Source organism: Anas platyrhynchos, chromosome Z, assembly GCF_047663525.1.
Source record: "Anas platyrhynchos isolate ZD024472 breed Pekin duck chromosome Z, IASCAAS_PekinDuck_T2T, whole genome shotgun sequence".
Lineage (NCBI taxonomy): Eukaryota > Metazoa > Chordata > Aves > Anseriformes > Anatidae > Anas > Anas platyrhynchos.
The window spans coordinates 53,905,457-53,933,372 of record NC_092621.1 but is presented as its reverse complement, the minus strand read 5'-3'; the positions used below and the strand labels follow the sequence as shown (position 1 = coordinate 53,933,372).

At 45.0% G+C, this 27,916-nt stretch overlaps 1 protein-coding gene and 1 long non-coding RNA gene across 2 annotated transcripts; both read right to left on the bottom strand.

Moving 5' to 3' along the window:
• Positions 1-1,254: 1,254 nt before the first annotated feature.
• Positions 1,255-9,057, bottom strand: LOC140000749 (uncharacterized). The gene is made up of 3 exons (XR_011805941.1): positions 7,741-9,057; positions 6,983-7,068; positions 1,255-6,909 (listed from the first exon to the last, which is right to left on the bottom strand). It is a non-coding gene; the product is annotated as an uncharacterized lncRNA (long non-coding RNA).
• A 3,873-nt stretch (positions 9,058-12,930) lies between these two features.
• Positions 12,931-25,760, bottom strand: FNTA (farnesyltransferase, CAAX box, subunit alpha). The gene is made up of 9 exons (XM_038170902.2): positions 25,582-25,760; positions 25,206-25,291; positions 24,475-24,589; positions 23,513-23,617; positions 20,770-20,896; positions 20,193-20,341; positions 18,277-18,339; positions 17,586-17,757; positions 12,931-16,132 (listed from the first exon to the last, which is right to left on the bottom strand). Exons 1-9 carry the CDS (start codon positions 25,707-25,709, stop codon positions 16,031-16,033), a joined length of 1,047 nt encoding a protein of 348 aa, XP_038026830.1. The 5' UTR covers positions 25,710-25,760; the 3' UTR covers positions 12,931-16,030.
• Positions 25,761-27,916: the final 2,156 nt, after the last annotated feature.

Here is a 27,916-nt window from a genome sequence, read left to right as displayed (position 1 = left end):
TTGCAAGCTAGCAATAGCTTGACCCCGTGCCCCACCCTGAGCACTATGCTGCTGTTTTGACCCGTGTTCAGTTTTAACCTTTTATTGGTAGACTCACCTTCAAGAGGAGGAGCTCCTTTCCAAGCATCTGGTAAAACACAAATTGCAGATGTGGCTTTTTGGGGCACCCAGAAGATTCGTACACAGTTCTTGGTCTTGCAAGACGTTGGGCTACTCAGCTCATCTCTCCACGCTTCAGTTACAGATTGGCTTAATAGCCCTTCCTGCCCTTGCTAAGCATTATTCACAGGAAAGTCCCTTGAATGCACGTTAGTCCTGCACATGCTGGGGAGATCCCCAGCAAAAGACTTATTAAGCAGAATTATTCATTCTATATAACAGTAACTATATACTGCTATATACTGCTTTCTTGCCTTAATGCCAGTGTCTATACTAAATGAGGCAGGATGGGTAAAAACCTCGACCTTCTTGGAATCACATTATAATATGCTAGCATGTGCAATGGTATGTAAAAATTGTACCTGCTTATATCATTTGGTGGAGATTTTGCTGATTATCTCCCCTGCAAAAGTAGCAAATATGGTAAATGTTAAGGCACCCACACTTCCACAGATGAGCATGTGACAACTCCAGCTGGGTAAGGACAGAGGCGCCTATCAGACAATCTGAAGGTCCTTTACAAGGTCATGGCCACCAGTCAAAAATATTCTTATCACCTCAGCGTTAACTTGGATAGTTAATAACCTATACTGCCCTTGTCTTGAACAGCATTTTTCTTCAAATCCGTGTGCTGTTACTCCACAGGTAGAGTAAGAAAGAGAGATTTAATTGAGGTTTACAAAGTTCTCATGGAGATGGATTCCTCTGTCCCTGAGGGAAGAGCATGCCATAATCAGGTTTCTCATTCTTTCTCTCCCATGTGGGAGAATAATCTATAGGTGAGGCTCAGTGTATGGCCGCAAGGAAAAAAATGTCGACATGAGCGTTTTCCTTGTGGGTAAACGCAAGCTGAGAAATGAAAATTTACTTACCCAAGGTCACTCAAGGTCAGAGGCAGGCAAGGGATTAGAGACCCAGATCTCATAACTAATTAGGCCACTGTATAAGCCACAGAGAGAACAAGGAAGAAAAAACATGAATTTTCCCAACATGTGTGGTGGTTTTACTCGAGTGGGCTGCCAAGCTCCACCATAACCACTCTCTCACTCCCCCTCTCCTCAAAGAGGAAGGAGCAGAAAATACAACACAGAGAGCTTGAGGTTTGAGATGAGAATAGTTTAATTAAAGCTGCCCTGGTGATGTCCCCTCCCCATCACTCGCCCACCCCCAGCCTGCTGGCTCTGGGGGGCTTGGAAGGAGTCCTGGTGCTGTGCCAGCACTGTGCAGCACTAGACACAACACTGGAGTGATATCAGTGCTGTTCCAGCTATGAGTGCAGAGCACAGCACTGTGTGTGCTGCTGCAGGGAAAGCATCCCATCCCAGACAGACACAACACAACCTCCACCCCTTATTCCATAACATTTGTGTCACACTCAGGTCCCACACAGATAGTATACAGATATTCTCATCACCATTGTTTTCTGTCCATTGAAGTATTTGTATGTCTGTACTTCTTTTCATTCCATAGGTCTTTTCCCAAAATGTTCATAAAAAATGTTGATGGTTTCAGCTTCATCTGTCAAAGCGGTCACTCATGGCAGGCGAAGTTGGTTTTCTTGACACATAACTTGGATTACAGATTAATTTTCTCCCAGTGTTAAATCTCCTTGAGGCACACACCCAATATCCCCATCTTTCTGCATTACCCACCAGGTATACCCTGGTTGTTGGGCAAAGACAATCCCACGAGTGGGTTTGCCGTTTCCCATGGCAGAGGCAACCCACACCACCTTTCCCATCCACTTTCCCACATGCACTACAGGGACTTTAGCTTCTCCTACAGGGACTTTAGCTTCTCCCACAGTGTGTAGGGGTTTTGTTTCAGCAGGACCAGCATGGCTGTCAGACCCCATGTTGTTAACTAGCCAAGTGGCCTCTGGTAGATTTATATGCCAATGTCTCCACGTCCCAGCACCCAGTGCTTGTAGCATAGTTTTTAACAGTCCATTGTACCTCTCAACCTTCCCAGAGGCTTGTGGTTGATAAGGGATGTGATACACCCACTCAGTGCCATGTCTCTTGGCCTAGGAGGTGACCAAATTGTTTCAGAAGTGACTCCCTTGTCGGACTCAGTTCTCTCTGGTGTGCCATGTCACCACAGCACTTGTCTTTCCAGGCCCAAGATAGTATTTCAGGCCGAGACATGGTTTACAGGGTATGTTTCCAGCCACCCAGTAGTTGCTTCTACCATGGTGAGTATGTACCGCTTGCCTTGGTGCGTTTGTGGGAGTAGTCAATCTGCCAGGCCTCACCATATTGAAATCCAAGCCATCTCCCCCTATTCCAGGGAGACTCTACCCTCATGGCTTGTTTGATTGCAGCACAGGTCTCACACTGATGGGTAACCTGTGTAATGGCCTCAGTGGTCAGGTCCACCCCTCGATCACGAGCCCATCTGTATGTGGCATCCCTCTCCATAATCTCTTCCAGGATTCCCGGGAGGTTGGGTTTCCCCATCTGAGCCCGCTGTGTAATTAACGCTACCCATTTACTCCATGTAGCGTCTGTTGCATGGTGTGTAGTGGGGATTTTCCCTTTGAACATCCACTGTAACACAGGTGGTCATGGGGCCAAGATGAGTTGTGCTTCCATACCAACAGCTTCTGAAGTGGCTTGAATCCCCTCATATGCTGTTAATATTTCCTTTTCAGTTGGGGTGTAATTGGCTTCTGATCTGTGATAGCCCTGGCTCCAGAACCCCAGAGGTCGGCCTCGAGTTTCTCCTGGGGTCTTCTGCCAGAGGCTCCAGGTGAGCCCATGCTCCCCAGCTGCAGTGTAAAGTATGTTCTGCACAGCTGGTCTGTTACGGACATGCCCAAGGGCTACTGCACGAGCTATTTCTTGTTTGAGTTGTTCAAAGACCTGTTGTTGCTCGGGGTCCCACTTGGAAGAGTTCCTCTCACTCGATATAGAGGACTCACAAGCTGACTATAGCCTGGCATGTGCATTCTCCAAAATCCCACAAGGCCTAGGAAAGCTTGCGTTTCTTTTTTTGCTAGTTAGTGGAGACATAACCATTATTTTGTTGATCACATCCGTCTGAATGTGGCAACGTCCATCCTACCATTTCACCCCCAAGAACTGGATTTCTTGTGCAGGTGCCTTGACCATATTTTGTTTAATAGCAAAGCCAGCTTTCAGGAGAATTTGAATTATTTTCTTCCCTTTCTCAAAAACTTCTTCTGCTGTGTTACCCCATACGATGATATCATCGATGTACTGCAGGTGGTCAGGAGCGTTCCCCTGTGCCAGTGCAGACTGGATCAGTCTGTGGCAAATGGTAGGGCTGTGTTTCCACCCCTGGGGCAGCCGATTCCAAGTATACTGAATGCCCCTCCAGGTGAAAGCAAACTGTGGTCTGCAGGCTGCTGCCAGAGGGATGGAGAAAAATGCATTAGCGATATCGATTGTAGCATACCACTTGGCTGCCTTTGACTCTAGTTTGTACTGAAGTTCTAGCATGTCCGGCACTGCAGCACTCAATGGTGGTGTGACTTCATTCAGGCCCCGATAGTCCACCGTTAACCTCCACTCGCCATTGGAGTTTCACACTGGCCATATGGGACTATTAAGAGGTGAATGAGTCTTGCTGATCACTCCTTGGCTCTCCAGATGATGAACTAACACATGGATAGGAATCAGGGAGTCTCGGTTGGTGCGATATTGCCGCAGGTGCATAGTTGTAGTTGCAATTGGCACTTGCTGTTCTTCAATCCTCAGCAATCCTATGCAGAAGGGTCTTCTGAGAGACCAGGCAGAGTAGGCAGCTACTTAATCTTCTCTGTACTCAAGGCAGCTATGCCAAAAGCCCACCAGTACCCTTTTGGATCCTTGAAGTACCCTCTCTTGAGGTAGTCTATGCCGAGGATGCACGGAGCCTCTGGGCCAGGCACGATGGGGTGCTTTTGCCACTCATTCCCAGTTAGACTCACTTCAGCTTCCAGTACTCTTGGGATCTCCCTGTCACTCCAGAGATAGAGATGAGTTCTGCCCCTTGGTGGCCTGATGGCATTAGGGTACACTGTGCGCCTGTGTCCACTAAAGCTTTATATTTTTGCGGTTCTGGTGTGCCAGGCTATCGAATCCACACAGTCTAGTAAATTCGGTTGTCCCTCTCCTCTACCTGGCCAGAGGCAGGGCCCCACTAGTCCTGGCTGGAGCATCTATCAATTAATTCTTCCAAATGTGAAGCAGAGGTCTATTTGTCAGGGTCAGGAGTAATACTAGCCCTTCTACTGCCTCTGGGGGACTGCCCAACAGAAACTGGGGCAGCAATCCTCCTAGGGGCACCTTTTCTTGCTGCTGTATCTTTCTGCAGCTCATGTACCTGAGCAGCTAGGGCTGAGGTCGGTTCACCATCCCACTTCCTCATATCTTCCCCGTGATCACATAAATAAAACCACAAGGTACCCCACGGTGTGCGTCCCGGATTCTCCCTTGCTTGAGCCGGAGAATGCTGGCACTTGATGGCTGAAAGATTCTTCCATCTAGGTGAGGAGGAAGCTGTGTGTTCCTCTAACTGTTGGAACAGTCCCTCCACAGCTGAAATGCAGGCCCGTACTAGGGCAGAGTGATTTTCTTCATATTTATGAAGCTGGTTGGACACATTATCCACAGTTGGCCCCATCCCCTCCTCCCAATCCATTGCAGCCAGTGTGCTGGCAAGCGATGAGGGTGCAGCCCATACAAACTTCCGCCACATGGATGCTGTGCACTGGACTTCATCAGGGTCTTTAGATGTCTGGGTATTGTTCAAATCATTACAAAGCATCTCCAGCACAGCAAATTCCCACAGGTGCTGGAGACCTTTATCCATAGTGGTCCACTTGCCTACTTGATATACAAGATCTTCCTTGTGGGGATGCCTCTCTTTCACAGCTGCTAGGAGTCGCCTCCAGAGGCTGAGAACTTGTGCCTCTCTCCCAATTACTCTATGAACGAGCCTTTCTCTAGAGAGGGATCCCAGCTGCTTGGCTTGATTGCCTTCTAGCTGTTGGCTATTGGCCCCAGTGTCCCAGCATTGAAGCAGCCAGATGAAGATGTGCTTTGCATTTGTTCAGGGGTGAAGTTAAGAACCATTGGAGGAGAAAACTGTGACAGGTACCTGCCCATATCCCCCACACACACCTTGCCAACCACAACTACTTTGTCTCGGGACAGGTCCTTGGACGATATTCTTAATAAATTATTTGACCTTAAGTAGGAAGACAAACACTAGAACTAGTAATAGGAGGATAACATCTGACCAGGGGTATCCAAAATACTCAGAGGCTGCTGCAATTAGCCCACAGGGAGAGAAGAAGAAGGCACCATCCCCGATATTATTCACAGATTGACTGCGAGGGAAGAAAAGAAGGCGCTGTAATTCTTAATATTTCCAAAAAGATAATCTCCAGGAGACCAGAATGATAACAATGCAGGGCCTGAGTACCAGAAGAAACTGAAGGCCGGCATGTTACAGCACAGCATGATAAAGAAACCAAACACAGATTGCAACACATTCTCTGATCAGATGTGGAGGAAAAAAGAGAACAGTGAATGGACTACATACAACATAGTCGCACAGAAAAATATTAACATAAAACTGAACATTGTGACTAGCAGTATGGTAGTTGTAAATACTTTAATCAATTCGACTGTTATGTCAACCCTTGAGCCCCACGTTGGGTGCCAAAAAGGACTGTGGTGGTTTTACTCGGATGGGCTGCCGAGCTCCACCACAACTGCTCTCTCACTCCCCCTCTCCTCAAAGAGGAAGGAGCAGAAAATACAACACTTGAGGTTTGAGATGAGAATAGTTTAATTAAAGCTGCCCTGGTGATTTCCCCTCCCCATCACTTGCCCATCCCCAGCCTACTGGCTCTGGAGGGCTTGGAAGGAGTCCTGGTGCTGTGCCAGCATCATACAGCACTAGACACAACACTGGAGTGATATCAGTGCTGTTTCAGCTACGAGTGCAGAGCACAGCACTGTGTGTGCTGCTGCAGGGAAAGGTGACTCCATCCCAGACAGACCCAACACAACATGATACCTTAATATGACAAAATTTGTCCCTGAAAGTGGCAGAATCCTGTGAAATTGGGAGGAGATGCTTGTGTAGCTGTGTGTGTTTCCCCTCCCTGCCACTGCAGGAGAGCTCAGCACCTGGAGAGGAGCAGGACAAGCACAGATAATGAACTAAATTTGGTCATCCTAGAGGCGACAGAAGTGATAAAATTGTTAGGTTAGGAGCCACTTGGTCCATTTGGATTAAACCACTTGGTTTAATCTACGTGAAATCTTTCACCCCTCTGCAGGCTACTTGAAGTGATGGTTTTGCTTGTGTCAATGCTATTCCCACCAGACTACAGTTATTTGAATAAGTGTTCTCCTCAACACTTTGCTTGGGCTTGTTAGCGAGGCTGGGCATCCTACTGCACAAAACACTAAATCCTCGCTGTCTTCATTAATCTGCTCGATGATTCTGCTTCACATTCACATCTGGAGGTAAGATACGCTGTCATCAGAGCAGTCTATAACTTACATAAATCTGTTGCTTGGATCAGTCCAGCCATCGTAAAACAAATTGGGCACTGTGACTGCTCACACATTCAAATGAACCTTATACACGGGTGCACGTTGGGGTCTCCCGCTACACTTTCCCTTCTAAGTGCTGCTGTTCTGCCTCCTCGTGCGTGGTCATTGCTCGATGTGACGTAGAGCTGCTTACTGGCTGTGTTCAGCAAGCTCTGTAAGGAAAGCTTTTAAACTGAAACAGAGGAAAGCAGCCTTGCTATTTTCTGATTTATAAGGAAAAACTTGAAAGAAGTTTGCATACTGACCTTACTCTGTTTTGTTTTGGGTCCTGTGCCAAGGACAGCTGTTCTGCCATGATAATGGACCAGAAGACACACCGAATCTGGGATTCCTGTGGATGGATGTTAGACAGGAAATGGTATTTCCACATAAATACTGCTTGTAAACGTAATCCTCTTTCCTTCCAAATACCCAGGCCTACTGGTGGTGTCATGCAGTCTAGCCTGAAGCACCCAAAGCACCGAGGATCAGCACAAACAAACTTGGAGTCACCAGGAAAATCAGGTGGCTTTGCTTGTTGGTGTCCTTTGGAGTACAAGCATCCTGCTGAAAGAGATATCCCACTGGGCTTGATGTTTCACCAGGGACATCCCTCCTCCAGGGAGTGTTTTGGGTTTTGGAGCTAAACTGAACTGAGCACAACTACATGATGCTCATCACCAGTTCAAGCTTTTATTAAAAATCCTCTTTTTTGAATGTTGTACACTGCAGGGATGAGCAGTGTCAGCTGCTGGCACCCCTGTATTCGTGTACATGTACCCTGAAACCACTGCCTTCTCCCCAGCCCGTCTGTAACAGATGTTGCACGCTCCCAAAACCTCTTTGGAAGCCAGACAGATGTCGTGGGGAATTTAAGCTGATCAGCACTTGCACACAGTCAGGCATAAGCAAGCAGGCATTGCACAGAGTGCTAGAACTGCGTTGCTCTTTTCCTTATACCAGCAAATGTACCCAAGCTTCAGAGAAAAAAAAAAAAAAAAAAAAAAAAAAAAGAAACTCTTACTGTTCTCCTCACTGTTCCAGAACGTTCTGCTTTGGAGTCACCTTTCAGAGTTTATCCCAGATCTGTCCTTCACTACCGAGGGCTTTCTTCCTTCTCGCCAGTCAGTTTCTGGTGCTGGTTAAGACACCAGGTGTCCATACAAAGGTTACAGTGCCCCTGCTGCCTCTTTTTCACCTGCTTTTCTGGCCAAGGCTTCATGAAGAGCTTGAGCCAAAGCAAACACTGAAAATTCATCAAGTCATTCTGTCCTCTTACAGAAATATTTCTCACTGATTGCATACCAGCACCAGTGCCTTGCCATGGCATGGTGCCAGCAGGCATACTGTTCTTACAGGACCTGAAGTCATGCTCTGTGAAGAAATAGAAACAGCTCTTAAAAATTCTCCGAATTCCAGCTCCGCTCCCCGTCCGAAGAGGACAAAGAAAATAATAATTTATCATTTATCAGAGTTACTGTGACCGTTCCTTTGCAGGTTACCATTGAACCGACCAGTATTCGTCTACTTGATAACCAGATATGTGGCTGTTTTGACTCCATTCCATCGGAATGAATCAGAAGTGGAGAATCTCAAGCGCTGTTCCAGCGAGGAGGAGATACCCGGGTGTATCCTGTTTACTTACAAAGCCCTATTTCAATGAGCAGGAGGAAGCAAATAAAACAATATCTGCTCATCATTACAAACAGTTCTTCCTCCCATTCTCAGCTATATTGTATGCACATGTTTCTCAGGGCCTTGCTACAACGCTGCTGCTGGCTGTGAGCTCGGCTTTTGTGGCTCTCTGATCTTCTCACCGTTTCTTTCCTGCCGTCCCTCACCTCTTTCAAAATGACATCCACTCTTGGGCGGGTTCCCTGGGAGTTCAAAGCACTGAGTGGCCCTGTCTGGCCTTTTTGAGTCATGCTCTGTGCCTGTTCTTGTGGTTGGATGTCGTTTGATACCAGAGACAAGCTGCTCCTTGCAAAGGACAGCACTTAATCTCAGATCTATGTTTCTTTTCAGTAAAATTTAAGCCCGCGGCTACCTTATGCAGTACACTGCATTTGCTGGGGCAGGGGGTGTCTCTGAGTACACCAGGGGGTCTCAAACATGGAAAAACATGTTTTTCCTGCTAGAAAGAGCCCATACTATAAGGCAATATCAAAAAGCTGGCAGCATGGGGTATAAAACCCAGGGTAAGAGGGTCATGGATACGGTATAGCAATCCTGCAACACAAGGGGCTATATCCCATCTTTCCCTTCCTCATCTCTCCCTATAAATTTTAGCCTGAATACCTCCGTCATGTGCAGGGCCATCAATGTATTAGCAATTAGAAAAAGAAATGAGAAAGTCGATACAGCCTAACCTGGAGGGAAAGCACTGCTCTTACTGCAAATGCACAGAACTGCTGGGTGTGCTGGGCAGCTTTGTCTGGCTCTGCAGCAGACGCCTTTGCTGAAACCATGTGCTGTAGTATTTTTAGCCATTATTAGTGATGCATGAGCAGTAATTTCAGATTGCCCCAGACCCAATCATCCCTCTTCTTCTTCCTTCTACAAGGATGCCAGAGAAAATTTCAGCAGAGGGACTTAGGAGACCTGTGCCTGGAAGACCACTAATGACAATTAGAACTCACACACTTTGGGGGGCTTTGTCCAGACATCTCCTTCTAATAAAAATTGAGGTCTTACCTAAAACAGATCTCTCTCATTCATTTGCACTCAATATCAGAAGCCAATCAGTTTTCTATTCTAAATTTACAAGTTTTTTTATTTTTCAGTTAAAGAATGATCAACATTACGTTTGAAAATGTGCTTTCAAAAATGCATGTTTTGGGTTCTTCTTTGCCCATTTAAAATACTGAACACTCGATTTATTGAAACTTTCAGCAGAGCTCAGCCTTTGTGGCCCAGACCTCTAAAAAGACTGAGCGAGGTGGTTGGCACTGCCTCTATCAGGCAGCAGAGGGCTGGCAAGGTGCTGCAAAGGGTTACTGTGACTGAGAGCCCTTCGCACCTGCTATGCACAGGGACTACAGGTTGGTGCCCAAAAGCGGTCATTTTGGCTCAATTTGCAGTAGAGAAACTGTCAATGCAAGAGGCAGTTAGCAGAGCCAGTGAACACCTCACACGATGATGTACAGAGACAGTGTATTTTCATTATCCTTTAGTAAGGCCATGAGCAAACTCACATTCAAGGTGTAGCTGTAAGCTGGAGCAGGGACAGATGTATGTAATCTTGAATCTGATAAGAGAAGAAGGTTATCTATCTGCCATCTTCTTGTTCTGTGACAGGCTTTGCCAGAAGGGGTAGAAAAGGGCTTGTGCATCAACAGTATGAACGCAGCCCACTTTTCCTTTTCTCTTCCACTCCTAAAGCTTCTTGGTAGCATCCCAAGTATTTTTTAGAGCTTTTTTTTTTGAGTCTGCTGGAGAGATGACTTACACAACAGACAGGACAGATTAGGAAAACAATAAAGTACTTGGAAAAAAAAAAAAAAGAGAGAGAGAGAGAATTCAAGAAGTCCAGACACTGCAAGACCTCTTCTCTAATAGCAAGATCCCTGCTCACAAGCAGTACAGATGTGGCAGCCTTTCACTGGCAGAAGCACCAGAGCCAGCTTTACAGGTGGTGGCAGCTCACAAGACTGAGTTTTGACAAACATATGGGCCAGGAAGAGGGGTGTGTCTTTGCTCTCCTTCACTGAGGTCCTTGGTCATGCTTCCTGACAAGCAGTGAAAGCACTTTGGGACCTACAATAGCACCCTCTGTTTCTTCAGGAGCCCCAAAACGTCCCTTGACTTGCAAGAAGCAGAGGCAAATCCTCTGCCTTCAACCACTATTGACAAAAACGGCTGGCAATGCCCATCCCTCTGTCGCAGAGAGACTAAAGAAACTTGCCACATTAAGGCTGTTTTTAGTGAGACAAAACCTCCCAGCTTTTGAAGGTGCTTGAAGATGTGACTCGAGCTGGAGGCATGTCTACAGAAGTTGCCAACTGACCACAAAACCCACCCTCCGAGCAGAGGGGCTTAGTCACCCGTTTATTTTGGAACACCAGGAGTCAACAGAGAACAAATCCGGCATCAGCTGTCCGCGGTCAGGGGCAGCAAGGAAATCCTCTGCATCACTTCGGTTAATTAAAAAGTGGTCTCCAATTAACACCGCTGGTTTTTGCTGAAGATGACCACAGGGCCTTTGCCAGAGTACTTGTGGTGCTTGAGCCCTCTGCGGTGCTGTGTATTCGCTTACCGAGCAGCTGCTCTCCCGTGCTTAACTAGCAGGTGTGAAATTAATTGCGTTGCACTGAGAAAAAAACCGGGGGGGTCCCTGTTACACCTCCTGCTGCCTGCACACAGCCCGAGACCGTAAACCCAGGGGGAATTTCACACTGCCACCTAGTGACTAACGCCGGCTTTCCCCGCTGCACACCAGAGGAAAAGGAAAAGGCAAGGATTTTGATTTCCCAAAGCTAAAACCTTACAAGCACACACATCCCATGGCGTCTCAGCTGAACGGAGTTTGCATAGGACAGCCTACATAGATACCTGGACATCCTAAAGTGTTATTGCCATCTAAATCTAGTAATCTCTCCTGTCCTGTCCTGTCCTCTTTTTTTTTTTTTTTTTTTCCTTCTCAAGAGCAGGCACAAGGAGGCACAGAATCTGTAGAACTGATCCTCTCCCAGCAGCGTCAACAGCATCATTTCTTGTCCCGAAATAGGCTCCTGATTTTCAAAGCGTCTTGTATCTGAAGGACGTTATGCTGTTAAGCCGACTGATGCACTGAAATGAAAAGATACCAAGAGCAGAGAAGAAATGAATGGAGAATATGACTGTGTCACTTTTGCAGTGTGACTTGTGCTAGGTACAGACCATCCTTACTTGAACATTTCAGTATTAGATAACCTATTGTGGAAACAAACAGCTGGTTGTCTACAGATTTCCATTCTCTACTTTGGAGATTTCATCCGCTGTTCGTCTGCCTTAAATAGACACCTATACAGACTGTACTTATCTAAACATACACAGAGTCCTTTAAACTAGCTTTTAAACTTTAAATTCATGACCTGAATCACAGAGACCAGTACAAACTGCCCAGGATTCTGGGAAAGACCAGTTATAGAACAGAAGCGATACAGATATTATGTTCAAATGCAATTTTGTACCCTTTGCTGTTGGAATGTGTTGTACCCAAAGCCTGCCAGTACAGCCTTGCAGGGAGATGAAGTATTTTCAAGTTGAAGTACTTAATAGATACGGTCATTTGCAAGAAAAACTAACCCCTGCGGGATATTTATTATGGCTGGAATGAAAGTAAAAAGCTGTGCTGCCACATTTGCAGGATTGCTAAAACTCAGCCAAACATCGGCTTGCCCAGGTTTTCCAAAACAACTTGTGCTAAGCAGAAGATATACAAGGGAAACCTGCTGCCACCCAAGCAGATGCAGGGGAATCACCAGCAAAACCGGAGACTTAAATGGAAACTTCAAAGCCTTATCCCAGAATGCCAACAATTGCACAAGACACAGATGTTCAGGAGAGGACGAGGGCTCAGCTGAGGAACATTTTTCATCGAATTGCACCCACTAGGCTGTATCTGTGACAACATCTGCGACATGTGGCTCAAGGCGTTAATAAAGACATTCTCTCTTCATTCACATGCACGAGGCAGAAAAACTGCAGCTGCAGTGTCTCCACTGCCTATTTGAATCTGCACATAGCCAAGTCGCACCAGCATTTGCAAAGCCTTTGTGTGATCCCACACCATCACATCACATTGTTTCTTTACCCCTTTGTTCTAAAAGCCGCAGCAGCTTTAAACCTCTCTGCGCTCTTGTAGGGGCACAGCTCTCCACAGGCCCATTGTCACCACCGCACTCTATGAATTGCCTGCTAGTGCTTGGGCTGAAGTGTTTTGCATGGCCGGAGTGATTAGAAACCTTAATGCTTCCCTGCTGGAGAAGAATATTGCTCCCACAGAAGATCCAGCAGAACAGCGTGCTCCTAATCTGTCTCAGCACAGCTAGACAGCAACTGATAAAGCGTGTTGTGCTAGTTGAGGTGGCTTTGTACTGAATAGATTAGGAAGGAATTGCACAGTTTTGTCAGCCAAATTGCACTGACAATAAGATGCAAGTCTGTGAGGGCTTAGACAGATAGACACAGCTAGACCAAGGCAATAATAACATCAGACTCTGACGAAAGTAGGTATAGGAAATTATTTCACGTGCTTTAATAGTTCTCTGTATTTCACTTGAGGTTCCAGTAACACAGATTTACAAGGGACAGTTGTACCAATCACTTTTTCCATTGACACAGCTCTTCAGTAGTAAAATTCAGTACACAAGAGTCACACCACTACATACAATCAGTTACAACCGTAAGTTTTCTTGTACAGACAAACATCTACGATAAAGCAGTTTTGTTTTCCCTGATCACAGCAGTCAGTAGCAATGCTGATCGGTTAGTCCTCTAACACTTCCTACTGTAAGATCCTGCTCTCTATAGCTTATATGCTTTGTCAAGCTCTCGCTTCTATGAGAAAGATTCTGCCTCAGACATTTTTAAAATTGAAGGCTTGGTAGCTGCAGTTGCTAGCTGGCTGGGGAGCCTGTCATTTTCACAGTTTTGACAGCTCAGTATTTCTGGGTGTGGTTGGCTACAACAGAACCAAGGTGTCTTTTGAAAAGAATTTTAGAGCTGCCTTACAGTCAGAATAGGAATAAACACAACCATTAGAAAGAAAACAAAAACCAAAACAAACAAACCATTAGAAAGAAAACAAAAAACAAAACAAACAAACAAAACAACAACAAAACACTAACCATTTCTGGTAAATGTATTGCCTTGTTATTTTTATTTATATATATTTTTTTAACTGGACTCTAGCCTGGTCTCTTAGCACTTGCACGATTTGTTTGATCATGTGCTTTTTACTTGAGCCAAGATTTTTTTTTTTCCTGTTACAGTACATTTTTTGAGTGTATTATTCCTATTTTGGTAAAATTAGCTATTGGAGAAAAGGATACTTGCTTGTATAACTAGTATAAAACCCTGTTAACATTGTCACCAGATAATGACAGCTCATTGATTACTTCTAGAAATCATTTCCATGAAATAGGAGGCCAGAAGTTGACCACACCATAAGATAACAATCTGCAAGACCTGCCAGAGCACCCCACTGACAGAGAAGCACAATAATGGCCGTATCTAAGCTATTTTGTCAGACACAGGAGGTCACGTGTGGAAGTACTGTCCCAGCAGACACAGTTCATCATCTTACATTAGATTAATAATTTTGTCTGAAACTCATGCTGGTGTCTAGAAAGAATCCTTTGCCTTACTCATTATCAAACTGTGTTTATAAGAACTGTGGGAACTTTGTAACATCATATGGAGAGACAAAACCACTTCTCTGTTCCCTCTTGATTTATGATTTTTTTTTAATAGTTGCATTTGTGTTGCACCTCTGTGAGCTTTCTTGACTGTCAATGGCAAATACATTACTTTGCCCTAAAGTCCTTGAACATACTTCTGTCTGTGTAGAATTACAAACTTAGTGTCGTTTCTGTTAGGAACAATTTATCTGAGTAGAAACATACATTTTTTTGTTTTATGCTGGAACTTCAACTGTGGTAAAAAAATACATATACAGCAGATAAATCTCCAGAAGTCTGAAGCTCATGTTCACTTTTAACATTCATGTGTCATGACAAAATGCTTTTTCTACTTCTGGAAAAGTGGCAAGACATTAAAGGTAGTACGTGGATTGTATGTACTAACTCAATTTCCTGTGAGTAGTTTTAAATCTGAAGAATACACAGAATCAACATATTTCAAGCTCCTGAAATAATCTCCACTACTGTTTAATTATGGCAGCAGCTTTTAACAGTATCAGAAAGACTGTTCATATTATGAAATAAATACTATTACTTGTTCCTTGCATGATAATTTGCAAGAAAATACTGCTTATCAGACAAGCACACTATGCTAAGAACAAAATTTACAATAGTCATTTACTGAAAACAAGCTTCTGTACAGGTATGCACCACCTTTGCACTTCTGTATTTCAGCCATCTTGCATCTTTCACAACTGCAAGGAAAAATATTTTTTGGCTGAATATTTCCATGGAAAAGACATGAAAAGCCTACAGAAACAAGGTCAAGGCATTTAATGCAGGTCTGCAATAAGTGTTCCCTCCTTTCCAGCCACGTAAAGATATATAGCATAATCAGTTAGCTACAACCACTTCTGATGCATGACTTTAGACTTCTCTGATTACAAAGGATGAAGACAAAAACTACCCACCATGAACACACACACACAAAAAAAACAGAAAGACAAAAAAAAAAAAAAACAAAGCACCCACCCACAATCAAACAAAAAAAACCAACAAAACCAACAACAAAATTTCAGATTTTCACTTGTCCGAACAGAATTTAAAGAAAAAAATAAGCAAATCTTTGGGTCCCCAAACCATTCTTTGTGACGTGCAGACAAGAATTCAAGGATATTTAGAAGTACTGTGATATGAATACACCAGTGCAAAAGACACATCGACGCAATAGTGTCCAGTGCACCTAAAGGGGATATTCTGCTTTTATCTCTGCTAGCACCTGAGAAGAACAATGCACATCCAAATATGAAAAAAAAAATCACAAAAAATTTCAGACGAACACTTTAAGTTATCTGTTTTTATTCAAAATGACAGTTGGTGTTAGTTGCGTGCAATAGCACATGCTGCTAATGCTGCACAGCTGCGCCCACGACAGGCAACTAGAGCACCTACTTGCACTAATCTGAAGCAGGTTACTTTATACCATCCATGCCTAGTGTTACTTGCAGTCATTACTGCAGCACCTGATATGGCTGTTAGGAACAGCAAGTGGATAAGCCTACATGTAAGAAACTGGTTTAGTGCTTTATAAATAGCACATACAGCTTTATATATTTCCTATGATGAAGCACCACATACAGCTTTATGTATTTCCTATGATGAAATAGCACATACAGCTTTATATATGTCCTATGATGAAATAAATCCTGTATTTGGTACATTTAAATAATTAAGCCTTAATTATATTTCTCTGCAGCACCAGAGCTATCTATCACCAGTAGCAGCGGTGACCCAAGAGCCTGTACTGCGCTCTGCACTTCTTCTTTGCAGCAAAACCTCTTTGGCCAGGGGAATACTACACTGGCTTTTACACTAGTTGATGTCCTCTACTTAGTACTCTTTTACAGCAGGTCGAGAGCTTAACACAGCTTCTTCCACGTTCAGTTACTGCTGCTTGTCTGTCAGTGTGCTCTATTCAGCGTCGGCGCTGTGCTTGTTCTTAAGGGATCTTCCAATGTATCTCCAGTACTCCTTTCGGATGGTGTCTTTTTCTTTAGCCAGAATTTCACAGAGCTAAGAAAGAAAATTGAGAGATTGCAGTGTTATACCAGAAGTTTAATTATCTTTACAAAATACAGTCAAAGGATGGGTCAGCTAGTTTTATAGATACTTTTTAGCAATACAGTTTTATTCACAAGTGTTGGTTTTTTTTTCCAGATGTACAAGGACTTCAAATTGATGCCAGCTCCAAACAGCAGTTAATCAGCCTGACAGTGCACAAAAATCTCCAGTCCTATTTCAGTTGCTGCTGCTTCCTCTGCCTATGGTTTGCATCTACCCCAGACTGTTCAGCCTATAGTGTAATACGGCGTCCCTTGACAAAACAATAGGTTATAAACCACTCGGTTTAAAAAAGTGGAGGAACAAAAGTGAATCCACTTTTGATTCTCCAGTACTCTAGATGAACGGACAGGTGATATTTTGTTGTTTTTGCTCTCAGCAGACTGTCCTGAAAGGGTTCTCAATGCAAGGCAGTGATCCCCTCCCACAACTTAGAGCTGGTGCTCAATACAGGTACATGTCCTGACTTTTGTTTTATTCTCAACTGGGTGAACAGCTGGGTGTAATTCAACCCTACTCACAGGACATGATGTATAAAACACATATGGTATGCACACTACCCACAAACATTCTGGTCAATTCCCTTACTGTGCAGATGACATTGCCTTTCTTAGTGAACCAAAGTGCAGAAATAGCAGCTTCAATGCCTGAATATATGAAGAAACCAAACTCAGTGAAATAGTATTAAGGGACGGAGATACAGCTATGTATATTTAGACTCTGGTCTTGGAATACAACAATGGAAAATTGTTAAGAGAGAACGATGTCAGAACACAGAGACTCCAGGCAAGAACTGCAGCTCTAATCACACTGAGTTCCAATCTGTCCCAAAGAAAGTGAAAAAAGTATTCTTATAAAACTACACTGCAAGACACTGGATTTCCCAAATATGAAGCAAGGGAGATAAACAACGCTGCTAGTAATCATTTATTCTCTGTGAGGAATGGTGCCCAACACTCCTTACTGACATTCCTAGCATCTGCTGTTTTAAGCTAATTCCATCATTTGTCTTAGAAATAACTAAGAAGTGCAAAGGGAGCTTGAGCATCCAATCAAATACAGACAGGATGAGAACAAAACTCCCTAACCTACAGACTAAAAAGAAAGAGTTTATGCTACAAAACTACCGCTGGAAACTTCTCTTATTCAAACATTTATCTTCTTCAGCAGGTGGTATTAGAAACCTTCCTTTACTACCTGGTGAAGAAAAATTACAGTGGCTTAGTAACTGGTGAGTTACTGTTTATGGATAAATAAACAAGACTCTTGTGTCCAACTCTTCATAGTGCTGCTGTGATTAACAAGTGACCTGTTCCATTTACAAAAACTAATCCATTTTGACTGAATATAAAATGAGAGCAATAGACAGCATCCCTGAAAGCAAACCCAAGCTCTCCAAATGTACCTCTAATGCCTTGTTTAGTGTTTCTTCCTTGTTATCACACTGGTTTTCAAGCATATCTTCATAGATGTCCACAAGAAAGGCAATCAGATAGGGCGAACTGTGGCTGGGCTGTAAACTCAACAGTTGATCGAGCAGATATGGATATTTAGAAAGACCATGATCCTGTAGAATCCTGGAACAGAGGCCAAAAGACTTCAAACATAATGCTAGGATATCTGCTGTGAAGAATTACAGTTTAGTTATAACTCCTTTATTTGGAGATCAATTTTGAAATAAAGGAACAAATACGAGCAAGGCAGTAAGTATGCAGTGTAATTATAATGCAGCAATAATATAGCTTAATGCTGTAGTAAGCTAGCAGAGTTAGGCCCAACTCAACAGAAAGTATACTGAAAGCATGCTTGTTACTTTCTACTCTATGCTCTGGAGCCAATAAAATTACAGGTCTACTCTCCAGAAGTCCTTGCAGTCCTCCTACATGAACTAGAGGGCCAGAAACTTAGCAGAAAGTTACGGAGAAATTACGTATCATACCATTGTGAAGGTTTTGCCTGTCAGTTTAAGCACACAACCCTAGAATGCATAGCAACAAGCTTTTTCCAGTGAAAAGCTAGGCACAAGGCATGAGGAGTCATAGTTTAAGGCACCTTCCTTTCATAGAAACTCTCTTTCCACTACAAAGGATGCTCACCCTTTTAAATAGTTCCAAGCACTCTCATTATGTGGCACTGCTGTGATCATCTCAAGAGTGTATCTGTGAGAAAAAGAAAACAGTTCATGAATGCAGACACTAACAATTCTGTTAGAAATTGCCTGAATGTGCTCAGATACTCCCAGGCATATCCCTCCAGTTTGTATTTCGGAATCTTTTCACAGATCACCTCAGCTAGTTTACAGATCAAAAATGTCTTGCAATATCATTACAGAATCACAGAATTTCTAGGTTGGAAGAGACCTCAAGATCATCGAGTCCAACCTCTAACCTAACACTAACAGTCCCCACTAAACCATATCCCTAAGCTCTACATCTAAACGTCTTTTAAAGACTTCCAGGGATGGTGACTCCACCACCTCCCTGGGCAGCCCGTTCCAATGCCTCACAACCCTTTCGGTAAAGAAGTTCTTCCTAACATCTAACCTAAAACTCCCCTGGCCCATTCCCCCTCGTCCTGTCACCAGGCACGTGGGAGAACAGACCAACCCCCACCTCGCTACAGCCTCCTTTAAGGTACCTGTAGAGAGCGATAAGGTCGCCCCTGAGCCTCCTTTTCTCCAGGCTGAACAAGCCCAGCTCCCTCAGCCGCTCCTCGTAAGACTTGTTCTCCAGAGGCCTCAAAGAGGCAGATATTACTGTAATTGTTTTAAATTCTTAAGTGTTTCCGTTTGTTGCAGTTTATACATTAACAAAATATGAGTGTTAAAATGATGAGTGTTAATGCTAAGAAACAACATCATATACTCCCCTGGTATGCTAAATGACTAACGTGTGTCTCTATGTTCATCAAGTCTGAATTCAAATGGCAAGGGTCAGAAAAGAGCTAGGGTCACAGAAGCCCACTGTGAACTATTTTGATATCATTAGATATAGTATGGTTCTGTACCTATTTGCACAACTTCCTTTAAGAGGCTACCTCTGAGCAAGCCCCATAGAAAGGGGCAGCCTGAGCACTCAGATCAGAGCCTTCTGGTGCAGGTTCTGTTAGAACAGCAGTTAGATAACTCCACTAAGAACAAAGCAAGAATAGGCACCGGCCATACAGGTGCAAAGCCACGTTTCGTCTTCACAAAACAGCCTCTACCTACTGCCTTTTCCACAGTACTGCCAGGTGTTCTGCACCCCTCTGGGTGCAGAACCTCTTTCTGATGTCCAGCCTAAACTTCTCCTGTCTCATCTTAACACCATTCCCGTGGGTCCCATCACTGGTGTTTACAGAGAATAGGTCACCTGCCTCTCCACTCCCCCTTGTGAGGAAGTTGTAGACAGCGATGAGGTTCCCCCTCAGCCTCCTCTTCTCCAGGCTGAACAGGCCCAGTGCCCTCAGCCGCTCCTCATACGTCTTCCCCTCTAGGCCCTTCACCATCTTCATTGCCCTCCTCTGGACACTCTCCAATAGTTTCACATCCTTTTTGTTCGGTGGTGCCCAGAACTGCACACAGTACTTGAGGTGAGGCCGCACCAGCACAGAGCAGAGCGGGACAATCCCTTCTCTTGACTGACTAGCGATGCTGTGCTTGATGCACCCCAGGATACGGTTGGCCCTCCTGGCTGCCAGGGCACACTGCTGGCTCATATTCAGCCTGCTGTCAGCCACAACCCCCAGACCCTCTCTGCAGGGCTGCTCTCCAGCCTCTCGTCGCCCAGTTTGTACCTAAAGCCAGGGTAGCTTGTCAAGGTTAAGGACAGCCAGCCAGCTGGTAAGTCAGTGGCACTGAACACGTCTATATGTGCACTAACACTTGATCTACCATCTATGAGGGAGCCCAAATACTACTTTAAAACCAAAAAAAAAAAAAAACCAAGCCCACAACTGTCGAGGCCTGTAGAGGTGTTCATTTGCTTGCATATAATGGAGAATGCTTAATGTGGGAATGAACAGTATTACTAACTGGACTTCTCTGTCTAGGATTGGTGGATCATCATAGCCAGTGGTGTTGAAAATTACAAAGTATCTTTGGTTCCAAACAGAGTTGTTTCTGACATCCTCCCTCAGAAGCTGGTCTACATATTCCAGTTCATTTTCCCATAACTTGAACTCCTACAAAAAGGGAAGGAAGAGAGAAAACCACAATGAAAAGGTTTTATTTTAAAAAACACATTCTACTTCATACTAAGCTTTCTGAATGTTAGATACAAGGACTTTTCAAAAGAAATCAACACAAAATTCAAAGAAAAGTAAGGAAGGGTGTAGAAAGAACTTGCTATGTTATTCAGTTACACACAATGGTATTAGCTCATCATTGAATTCACACAAGTAAAAGGAAGCAGCTGGTAGCAGATATTTTTGAGCTTGCTTGCTAAAAGGTGGTTGATATCTGAACTCTGCCACCCACTAAAATGCAATTGTTTTTTTCCTTCAGCTTTAAGGAACAAAGTGCGGAATGCAATTCAGGGTGCATTTAAGATGTGAAACTGCACAAGGTGAGCAGGTTATTCAGAGAATAAGCAGTTCAATGCATACAATACCTGAATAACCCATTGTCTGTGTTGCCAAGCATGGTAATTTTTGGCATCCTGGTTAAGAATGTCAGCTATGAACTCAAGCTCTTGGGATGGATCCTGCAGCCACTCTACCAGCACTCGTCTGTGATGCCTGATGATAAGAATAGGAAACTATTTTTAGGATAGTCAAGAATTTGTGTGAATGTGTGGTCTACATTAAAGCAGCATTTAACACCTGTACTAAATACATCAAGAAGGGCTAGGTAAAAGAAATACACCAAAACATTCCACTTGTCCCTGAGAAATATACAATGCAAACTTATGCTGTCACAAAGTCTAAACAATTAATACTATAGCTACACAAACACATTGGCCAATCACCTCCTTTTAGATAAGTTGTGATTACCTGAAGTAGCATGTTCACACTTTAACATTCATGGCCAGTATCTTCAATAAAATTAATTTTTCTCATACTACTTATTTTTTCTAGTAATAGCAACATGATGAGATGGCTCCCACAATTAAGTGTTGAAATGGAAGGAGACTAGGAGGGGATGTCACTCTCTATGTCAACAACCAGCGGGAGTACATGGACTCTTTTTGGGGACAGAAGAGGAACCAATAGAGTATATGGATTAGGATTAAAGGGAGGACAGGGCTAGGTGATGTTGAGGTCTGCTACAACCCACCTGGCCAGAAAGAGCAAGAGGATGAGGCCCTCTACAGAGGGATAGGTGCAGCCTTATGTTCACAAGCCCTGGTTCTCACTGGGGCACTTTGACCAACCCAGTAGCTGTCAGAAGGAAACCACAGCAGGACATAAACAGTTGAGGAGGTTCCTGGAATGCTTTGATGATAATTTCCACCTCTAAGTGGTAGAGGAGCCTATGAGATGAGGTGCTGCGATGGACTTCTTTCTCATCAACAAGGAAGGGCTTGTTTGGAATGCAAAGGTCAAATGCAGCCTTGGCTGCAGTGAGCAGGAAACGGTGGAATTCAAGATCCCGAGGGCAGCAAGGAGAATGCGCAGCAAGATTGCGAACATGGACTTCAGGAGAGCAGACTTTGGCCTTTTCACGAATCTACTTAGCAGAGTGCCAAGGGACAAGGCCCTGGAGGGAAGAGGGGCATAAGAAACCTGGTGAGTATTGAAGGATCACCTCCTCCAACCTCAGGAATGATGCATCCCAACAAAGGAGAAGTAGGGCAAAAACGCCAGGAGGCCTGCATGGACAAATAAGCAAGGAACTCCTGACCAACCTCAAACACACAAACAAAACCTACAGAGGACAGAGGTACCATCCTGCTTGTAAGATTGTCAAAGACAAGCTGCTGAAGTATGGACTGGATGAGCAAACAGTGGGGTGGACTGAAAACTGCCTGAATGACTGGAGCCAGAGGGTGTCAGTGAGCGGTGGTACAAGGTTGAAGGCCAGTGATGAGTGGAAAACCTCAGGGGGTCACGGCTGGGTCCAGCCCTGTTTAACATCTCCAGGAATGATCTGGATGATGGAAGTGTACCCACAGCAAGGTTGCAGATGACGCAGAACAAGGGCAGTGGCTGACTCACCAGAGGGCTTTGCAGCCCTCCAGACCTTGACGGGCTGGAGAGGTGGGATGCCAGGAACTCCACAAAGTTCAGCAAGGGCAAGTGTAAAGTCCTGTACTTGGGGGGGAACACCCCCAGGCTCCAGGACACACTGGGGCTGCACAGCTGGGAAGCAGCTCTGCAGAAAGGCCCTGGGGGTGCCAGTGGAAACCAAGTTGAAGAGGAGCCAGCAATGTGTCCTAGCTGCAGAGATTGCTAATGGTGTCTTGGGCTGCACTAGGCAAAGCATTGCCTGCAGGTGGTGGGAGGTGATCCTGCCTTCCTCCTCAGCACTGGTGAGGCCACACTTGGAGTGTGGTGTCCAGCTGTGGGCTCCCCTGTACAAGAGGGACATGGACATACCAGAGAGAGGCCGGTGGAGGGCCACCAGGATGATCAAGGCACTGTAGCACCTCTCCTCTCCTATGACGAAAGACTGAGAGATGGGGCTCTTCAGTCTAGAGAAGGGGAAGCTCAGGGGGGTCTTGGCAATACCTGAAGGGAGGGCAGAAAGAGGATGGAGCCAGTCTGCTTTCAGTGGTACGCAGCACCAGAACGAGGCAATGGGCACAAACTGGAGCACAAGAGGTTTCATCCGAAAATCAGGACGCACTTCTGTGCTGTGTGGGTGACTGACGCAGGCCCAGGGAGGTTATGAAGTCTCCCTCTTTGGACGTGGCCCTAAGCAATGTGCTGTAAGTTTGGACCAGATTACCCCCAGAGAACCCTTCCAACCTCAACCATTCTGTGCTCCTGTAACACTGCTGTTTTCTTTATTTCCCCTCACTTGAAAAAACCCTATGATAGCTAAGTGAACTCTAGGAGCCACTAAAAGAAAAAAAAACCTCAATTGTATTTCTCATGTGTTTCTTTTTTTCCTTTTCACCAGTCATTATTTTTCTGTCACTTATTTTGTCAGCTTAAAATTTTAAGTTAAAAGAAAACAAGACATTTTTATCATATCACAACTGAGTTCAGAACAAAGTGTTAAAGAGGACTTTGACTGTGACAGTGTTGCAACTCCATCTTACTCCTCTGCTACTGGCACTGTATTACACACAGGAAACAACTTACGAACCTTTAGTATCAATTAGCACAACTTATTCTAGAGAATTAAAACAACAACAACAACAAAAGATCTGTAGAAACTTTAAGAACTGAAAAGAAAATGTGGTTTACCAGACTTGATAGTTCTTTGGTTGGTCTTCAATAATAGCTGTAATGTACTTAAGCTCCTCATAAAGATCCTTTCCTAAGGACTGCAGGAGGACCCTCCGGAAGTGCCTGTACAAAAATCAAGCATTCAGACACTTCAGCAGACTTTCCCAGAATTCCTAGAATTTCCTAGAATTCGTAAAAGAGCCTTTCTTTGCAGTTCTTCATATAGATACTGAGTCTAAAAGAAGTGCAAAGAGCTAAGTCACATATCCAGTCCTATTAAAAGTCATTCAATTACTGAAAAGCTGGACAGCTTGATTATGACTGGTTATAACAATGTTATCTAAAATCACAGAAATCCTAGGTTTCACGTCAACCTCTGTCTACCCACACTAATTTCATCATCGCAGAATCCATGCCTTTGTGCTTGAAATAATGTAGGCTTTCTGATTCTATGCAAGATAGTGGGCATAACAGGGGTATTTGCTGGCATTTGTGAGTTAAAGAGTCCTGCTCTGAGTATTAGAAATTCACTGCTTATTTATCATATAGGTATTAACCAGAGAGATTTTTTAAAATGCACTATTTAGTATTATACAGCTATCTAGGACTGAAGCAGTAACTACCATACTTTGATGCCTCTTCTTGAAGTTACTCGAAGGAATATGCACCCTTTTGCCAAGGTTACATCGTTGTTTAAAATTAAATCATTTACCTGCTGAAATTCTTGTTATAGCTAATCCTGACTTTGCTTGATAACATCCTCAAAACACAATGAATGAAAAGCAGTGAATCAATACTAGACATGGAAAATAGTGAACATGGGCTTTCTTTAGAAGCTCAATGGGAGTCTACAGTATTCCCCCGCATAAACTCAGCTAGCTGTGCCCCAATTATACCAACGATATTGTCAGAGATGTAAGAGGTTGGCAATCAACTGACAACAGAAATAATTTTGGGTAATAATCTTAGCGATCACTTACCACACTGTGTAGTTTGCAGCATTTAACTCAATGGCATCTGCTGTTAGCTTGAAAGCTCTTTCACTTCTCTCATCCCGCTGCAGAACAGCCCGGAAGTAATCATAGACATCTCGAACTAGACAGAGAACAGCATCTTACCCAGCGCTGTGAGAAAACGGCCTGACTAAGGGGTAACGTTAATGACCCCCATGAAGTATGTGAAGTAGGAAGTAACTTTAAGTACAACTCCTTAAAATGATAGCTACATACTGATACAATATGCCTGTTCATTGAAGCCTCTAACGACACTGGTGTACTCAAAACACACTATCTGAAAAATATCCCAAACAATCTGCTTTATGCTGCTTAATCACACTATCCCCCCAGATGCAGTAATTTCATACATGTCTCTTCAACACGTGGGCTAGCAATGCCTTACCGGGTGAACTATACTGTCTGCTACAGTCCTCGGGCTGCATGATTTTAAGGTACAACCTTGCCTATCAACACTTGACGTAAATACTCAGCTTCAGAGATGCCCGGTGCAAAGACCACGTGCAGCTGCCGTAAGACACGAGATACAAATCACTTTCTTTTTACCAGGACAGGCGCTCTGGCAAATATATCACCCAAAACACGGAAATGTGATGTGTTATCCGGCACTAGCGCTGCTTTAGCAGTGGGTAAGGACAGCCAAAAACTGAATCGCGTTGTATTTCCCCCGGATATACGTGTATAGATTCACAACTCACACTTCTCGCTGTAGATGATCTGGACCACAGGGTTCGGCCCGTCGTCCTGCGGGACCGGCTCGATGTCTGCCCACTCCTTCCTGTCCCTGCAAACGCATTTCGAGGAGGAGCTCGGCTTAGTGCAGGGCTCTCAGCGTCACCTCAGGGCTGGGCTGGGCGCTCCTGGGGGTCTGCGCTTAATTCACTTACCTGGGGGGTCAGTGATAACTGCACCCACCTCCCCCCGGGCCTCGCCTTCCTCCCCCCCCCCCCATCCTCCTCATCCTCCTCATCCTCCTCATCCCCCCACAGGTGAGGCGCCCGTCACGGGGCGGACAGGGGGCACCTCACCCCGTCCTATCCCACCCCACCCCACCTCATCCCGTCCCTACAGCACCTATAGAGCACGTAGCCGCTGTCCTCGCCCTCCTCGTCCTCCAGCAGCTGCCCGAAGCCGCCGAAGCCCTCAGCGCCGGGCTCCCCCTCGGCCTGCAGCGCGGCCGCCGCCGTCCCCTCGGCCGCCATGGCGCCGCCGACGGCACAGCGCCTCCTGGCGCCGCGGGGGGAGGGCGCGCATGCGCCGTGTGGCTGTGGTGGTGTGTGTGGGGGGGGGCATGGCGCCGTGCCGCCCCGCGCATCGCCTCAGGGGCATGGCGGGGGGTGGGGGGGCGTCAGGGAGCGGCTGTGCTGTTGGCTGCTGTGCTGCTCAGCGTGCGGTGTTGTGGCTGGTATAAATAAAAATGTGGAAAAACAAGAAGTGAAGGAAAAGGAGGCACTTTGCACGTCAGTAGTGGTTCTTGTTCTTATGGGGTCCTGCCCTCACACATAACCAGTGATAGGACCAGAGGGAATGGCCTCAAGTTGCGCCAGGGGAGGTTCAGGTTGGCAATGAGGAGCCATTTCTGCTCAGAAAGAGCAGCCAGGCACTGGGACGGGTTGCACAGGGAGGTGGTGGAGTCACCGTCCCTGGGGGTGTCCAAGGACTGGCTGGACGTGGTGCTTAGGGACAGGGTTCAGTGGGTGATATGGGTGGCAGGGGGGTGGTTGGACCAGGTGATCTTGGAGGTCTCTTCCAACCCTAACAATTCCGTGATTCTGCGATTTTATGATTGGGGTTTGCAGGTGCAAGGCGTGAGACCAACTTGTCCAGAATAACCCCACAGGAGCACACGGGAAAACTGCCACAGGGGCTCTGGAAAACACAGCTACAGCAGCTGGTGTGAAAAGTTACAGAGCTGCAGGTAGCAGGGCCCTAGCTGACTTGCAGAAAACAGACTCCACAATCAGTAAGATTGTACAGTAGGTGTGTTTATTCAGTGCTTGGCGGCACAGGGGGTTAATCCCACCAAAGCTGTGCACACCTGATGTGTCAACTTGCCTTTGTTATATGCAGTAAAGAGTTACATATGCATGAAGTTTCACAATATGCCTATACATGTTCATAACCTGTCCCTGCTTCGTATTAAAATTAGTTCCAAGGAATCATCTCCATAAACTCCTCCCATCTGCACTTGCGCAGTGTATTCTGGTGGTGGTCGTCAGGGGTCATGGGGATGAAGATTGATGACTCCTCCTTGTCACCGCTAGTTGACATCTTGTCTTTGTGCAGACTCAGTTGCTCCTTGGCTCTTGTCCATCTGCAGGACCAGTATCTACCAGTTTCACAAGACAGACTCACACTCTTATTAGGAGACTGACCTTGGTAAGGGGCCCAAGGCTTTTTGCACCGTAGTTAGCAAAGACACTAAGTAGGATCCTAGTTTAATGCCGTCAGCACTCTGTCTCTACTTGATAAGATTCTCCTAACACCCTCTCTCATAGCATCGCTGATGCTAAGGCATTTAGATGCACCTCTAGCAGCAATGCTCCCCCCACCATGGAAACTCACAAAAGGGAATCATTTTTGAGGTGGCCTTGTGACAGTTCAAGGTTGAGAAATCTGGTCTGTGTAAAAGGTGGTGTTGGAAGGAGGCCTTGAAACAGCCAGTTATAACCAGTGAATGAAACTGTGGAAGTCAGGAGATCCTCTGAAGTGAAGTTGGTCAGTGGGACAAAGCAGCTGGGGGGAGATAGTCCTTAGGAAAAGCAGCAGACCCAGTGTTACAGGTTTACAATCAGTGCCATGCTCAGATGCTTCAAAGAGGGGAGGGTTAAAAACCAGCTGAGCACAAATGTAGCAAGGGCTGTGCATATCTGCACCTCAGCGGTGTTAACAGGATGGTAGGAAATGATTCAACTTGTGGCAAAAAGGGTTATAGTCTCCAAGTCTGAGGTGCCCAAGTTAAAAAGAGCTGTAGGTGTGTCCCTTCTTTTACAAAAATTTTACAGAAAGAATAATGGTGTCAGAGCAACAAGAAAGGAATATAAAGACAGAGCTGGAAATCAAAACACAAGATCCAGGACAATGAAGGATTGGGCCCTCAGGTTCTTTTTGTGGCGCTGAGCAGCTTTGTCTCCTTTAGGAAGTCACTTGACCTCTTTGCTTTGCTTTCCTTTCCTCTCTGCCTTTTTCCTGCCTTACCTATTTTAATGATACATGAAAGGGGACATGATCTGTTTCTGCCGGTCTGTTAATTCAGTGACTGGAGTGCAGATTTTGTTTGGTGCATCTGAGTACTACAGTAACGTAGAATGCAATAATAACACAGTGGAGGGAAAAAATAAAAACAAAACAAAACAAAACACAGCAATCTATTGAAAGGTTGCTTCAGATTACAGAGATATGAATCAAA

Bases quoted from the DNA above. Each gene is read 5' to 3' on its own strand.
- FNTA (XM_038170902.2), bottom strand. From the start codon at position 25,709: ATGGCGGCCGAGGGGACGGCGGCGGCCGCGCTGCAGGCCGAGGGGGAG. The intron at 23,618-24,474 runs GTAAGTGATCGC...ATTTTTGTACAG, and splicing joins GCTGCAAACTACACAGTGTG to GCACTTCCGGAGGGTCCTCC. The intron at 16,133-17,585 runs GTACATTTGGAG...TTTCTTTCTTAG, and splicing joins CACTAAACAAGGCATTAGAG to CTCTGTGAAATTCTGGCTAA.